The following is a 5000-nucleotide window of genomic DNA, read 5'->3' as shown; positions in this document are numbered from 1 at the left end:
TCACTGAAGTTTCGGTAAGATTAAATTAGATAACAGCTATATGGACTAAATAACAGAATTAGAATAAGGTGTAGATGGCGTGAGGTGGTGTTAGCATGTATAGACAATCAAACACCATACACCACACCACACACCACACCACACCACTCACCCAAGAACTCATAACTGTGGTGCCTAGCCATCGTTGCCGCACGCACCAAAACATACAAGTCTTCTTGGTGACAAATCCACTAAATAGGACCATCAGGACACCAAGTAGTAGGCCGGACTGTAAATGTAAATAATGGTGATGTGTGCTTGTCAGGTCACCATCCATACATACATACATACGTACATACATGAGAAATAATGTTATGAAGGAAAATATATATTAAAAAAAATGAAAATAATGAGTAATGAGAGTAATGTAATTGTAAATAATGGTGATACATACATACATACATACATACTAGGTAAATACACTTCAAAATGCAAGAAAGAGAGAAAAAGAAAGAGAAAGAAAAAAAAGAATAAGAATGAAAATAATGAAAAGAATAAAACAAACACACACACACAAAAAAAAAAATAATAATAAATAAATAAATAAATAAAAAATATATAACTAAATAAATAAATAAATATAAAAGAAAGAAAGAAAAAATATGAAGAAAAGGAAATAAATGAAAAATAGCAATAAAACACACACACAAACACAAACACAACACACACACACACACACACCTCTTTAAAACAGTATGGCATAGAGAGAATTGACACTCCCACTACAGAATTCGCCATATTGACCACATGGCGAGTGTTCCCCGCCATGGTGATGTCAGTCCGTATGTCGTCGCTGCTGGTGATGCTGGGCCCTCTAACGCCACATCTGGGGGTAGGGAGAAGTATGATAGAGAATTATGGTCATATTAAAAAAAAATGCTCATTTCTCTCACCATGATATCTTTCCAAGGCCACAGAGATGACTAGTAAGGTTTTGAAGACAGTTTTTCCAGTTCATAGTGTAGAAATCATGTCAATCTGTCTGTAGAAGTGCAAAAACACCTTAAAAATTAAATAAATAGGCTGGAATTAAAAATATTGGAAGAAAGAAGAGTTACAGGTTATATAATGTTCAAAATAGTATATACAGTGGACATATTAGATAGAGGGAACCTGATCACGATGGCATCCACTAATTACCTAATAGGACACCCATAGAATATACTGAAGGATTCCTGCATGAGCCACATCAACAAGTATGTATGTATGTATGTATGTATAGCTTCCCGTATCGGAGCGTTGATGCAGGGAACCAACTGAGCGTGGATGTGGTGTGTGGATGTGGTGTGTGCGGTGAGTGTCAGTCAAATGAAGGAGGAATTGGACAAGTGTGGACAAAGAGACAGGACATGGAAAGCTACAGCTCGGGCATGTAATCACAAATGCACACACGCACACACACACACACACACACACACACACACATGCACACGGACAAAACACAGGGAATAAAATACAGTTAGGGAAGAGAAAGCTGGTATTATCACACTTACCGACTGAGTGAGTGTGTGTGTGTGTGTGTGTGTGTGTGTGTGTGTGTGTGTGTGTGTGTGTGTGTCCAGGTGTGCCAATGTTAATGGAGCACAGGTGTGGAATCATACAGCACTGTCATAACTAAACAGGTGTGTGTCCCAGCTGCCTGATATAAACACACACACACACACACACACACACACACACACACACACACACACACACACACACACACACACACACTCTCACAAACACAAACAAACAGAAAAACACAAACACACTCAAAAACTGAAAAACACATACAAACACACACACACACACACACACACACCTTTCCTATTTATTTATTTTTCTTATTTCCTTCACTTCTAAACCAATTATTACAATCTTCCCTGCTTTAATTCACCACCAATATATCTCTCTCTCTCTCTCTCTCTCTCTCTCTCTCTCTCTCTCCATCATTATCTCCTATCTTCTTCTATTTTTCCTTTATTATCTCCAAAATCACCATTATTATTTCAACCTTTAATCAAAGTAATTATTTTATTCTTTTTTTATTCTGCATTTTTTTCCAGCAACTTTAAATTTATGTCTATTTATTTATTTATATTTTTTATTGGTGGGGGGGCGAGGGGGAGGCTAACACTCTCTCAGACCTGCAGGGGGACTGGCAGCTAAGTGGGCCTTTTATTTTATTTATTTATTTATTTTCTCTCTTAGGTTAATTAAAAAATATGCCTTGATTTTATTTATAAGAAAAGATTGGAATTGGAAAGAGAGAGAGAGAGAAGAGAGAGAGAGAGAGAGAGAGAGAGAGAGAGAGAGAGAGAGAGAGAGAGAAATAAAATGAGGTAATGAATGAAGGAATAGGAGAAAATCATAATAAAACAGGAGATAGAGAGAAAAATAGATAACAAATAGGAGAAGAGGATAATGAATGAGGGAATAGGAGGAAAAGTGAATAAAAATGACAAAGAATAAGGGAATAGAGGAAATCACAATAAAAGAGGAGATAGAAAGCAAAACGTTATCTTTCTCCTATTTATTATCCATGTTTCTTTATATCTACTGTTTTATTACCTTTTCCTCTTATTCCCTTATTCGTTATCCATTTTTTCTTTCTATCTACTATTTTTATCATCATTTCCTCTTATTCCCTTATTTGTTATCCAATTTTTCTTTCCATCTACCATTTTCATCATGATTTTCCGCTATTCCCTTATTCGCTATCCATTTTTTTCATTCTTTTTCTATTCCCTTATTCGTTATCCATTTTTCTTTCTACCTACCATTTTTATCATGATTTCCCCTTATTCCCTTATTCATTAACCCCTTGTTTTATTCCCTTTTTCCTCCTATTCCTCTATTCGCTATACAACCACCACCACCACCACCACCTTATCACCTGCCCTTTCCTTTCACCTGCTGTCTCTCTTTTTACCCTCATTTCCCCTCACCTGCCGCTAATTAAAGCCACCCACCTTCACCTGTGCACGCCCACAAGCCCCTCGTGTCCAGCGGAGGCGAGGGTAGCTCTCTTACGCCTTCTGGAGGAGGAAAATAGGGGAAAAATTGGGCACTCCTGTGACTATTGCGTGATGAAAGACTCCCCGTCAGATAATCAGCTGTTTGGTACCTTGATCTTGATCTTGATGGGAATTTTAGCTTCTTTTCTATTTTTTCTAGTTTATTTGAGGTTTTTAGGGTGTTTTATTGTTTGGGTTTGTTTTGTCTTGATTTTTGGTGTTTTTTGGTGTTTTTGTTTGTGTTTTTCTTGTGTTTTGGTGTTTTGTTGTGTTTTAAGGTGTTTTTTTTTATTTTTCAGAGGTTTATTTGAGGTTTTTATGGGTTTTTATGTTTGGGTTTTTTTCTGTTGATTTTTCTGGTGTTTTTTTGCTATTTATGTTGGTATTTTCTTGTTTTTGTTTTTTTTTTCTTTTTGTCTTGTATTTTCTTTATTTTTTTCTTTGTTTTGAGTTGTTTTTGCTGTTTGGCTTTGTTTTGTGTTGATTTTTGGGGTGTTTTTTATTTTCCTGCTTTTTTTTATTGATATTAAAGTTTTTTCGCGTATTTTTCACTGTTTTTGTTTTCTTTCTCTTCTTTTCCTATGACTTATTATTCATCATTATTATATCTATTATTATTTTCAATTTCCGCGTTTTAAAGATCGAGTTTATAACAGAAACTAATAAAATAAATAAAATAATAAAAAGTAATAAAAAAATAATAAAAAAACATGAAAATAGTAAAAAATAAATAAAATAAAAAATGGTACCGTTAAAAAGACTGAATTCCCAAAATTTTCACCATTTTGGCGCCAAAATCTCTAATTGGTGACATTTTTTTTTTTCTCCCAGTGATTTCTCTTCACCAGCAGCGAGTCCTAGTGCTCAGGATCACCAGGAAATAAGGTAAAGGATCCAAGACTATTTTTATCTTACTCTCATCTTAAGAAACTTTGCTGAAACTGAAAAAAATGGCATTAATTAAGACCATTTTGGGTTTTTTTTCTGGTTTGTTTACATTTTTAAGTATTTTTTTATTTTTATTTTTTTTCGAGTTGACGGAAATATTTTTAGGATAGATGGGATTATTTGAGAGAGAGAGAGAGAGAGAGAGAGAGAGAGAGATGAAAAGATATTAAAGAAAATGAATAGTACGTTAAGGGAAACACCTGTAGATTTACGTTATCAAACCTTTTCCCTTCTACTACTGCTACTACTACTACTACTACTACTACTACTACTACTACTACTACTACTACTACTACTACTACTACTACAATACCACCACCACCACAACCACTACTACTACTAGCACAACCATTACTATAACTACTACTACCACTACCACCACCACCACCAGCACCACTACTACTACCACTACTACTACTACTACTACTACTACTACTACAGTACTACAACCACCAAAACCACCACCACCACCACCACCACCACAACCACCACGACCACTACAACTAATATTACTACTACCACATCAACAAATACTACTACTACAACTACTACTACTACTACTACTACTACTACTACTACTACTACTACTACTATTACTAAAAACGGCCAAGGACATTTCTAGCAGTAATTTTGAGTGTTTACTGCAATTCTTGACAGACCATTTCCTTGTGTGTGTGTGTGTGTGTGTGTGTGTGTGTGTGTGTGTGTGTGTGTTTAAGCTTGCGTGAACATAATGCGTCTTTAGTTCTTTGTTCTCTCTCTCTCTCTCTCTCTCTCTCTCTCTCTCTCTCTCTCTCTCTCTCATGGTAATAATAACAATAACGAAAGATAGAAGGTTAATAATGATGAGAGAGAGAGAGAGAGAGAGAGAGAGAGAGAGAGAGATGTGGGTGGACTAAAGGAATTCCCTGGTTTTACTCTCTCTCTCTCTCTCTCTCTCTCTCTCTCTCTCTCTCTCTCTCTCTCTCTCTCTCTCTCTCTCTCTCTCTCTCTCTCTCTCTCTCTCTCTCTCTC

General features: G+C 35.8%; 1 protein-coding gene across 1 annotated transcript in view; it reads right to left on the bottom strand.

The window, feature by feature from the left end:
* LOC123520296 (putative sodium-coupled neutral amino acid transporter 10) overlaps positions 1-3149 on the bottom strand; it is an 11952-nt gene extending 8803 nt beyond the window's left edge. The window contains 4 exon segments of the mRNA XM_045282477.1: positions 152-199; positions 202-268; positions 721-865; positions 2994-3149. Coding sequence (XP_045138412.1) covers positions 152-199; positions 202-268; positions 721-807 — 202 coding nt within the window. The 5' untranslated portion in view covers positions 808-865; positions 2994-3149.
* Positions 3150-5000: the final 1851 nt, after the last annotated feature.

The sequence above is a fragment of the Portunus trituberculatus genome, chromosome 7, assembly GCF_017591435.1.
Source record: "Portunus trituberculatus isolate SZX2019 chromosome 7, ASM1759143v1, whole genome shotgun sequence".
NCBI classification, from domain to species: domain Eukaryota; kingdom Metazoa; phylum Arthropoda; class Malacostraca; order Decapoda; family Portunidae; genus Portunus; species Portunus trituberculatus.
This window is presented reverse-complemented; position numbering and strand designations above follow the sequence as displayed.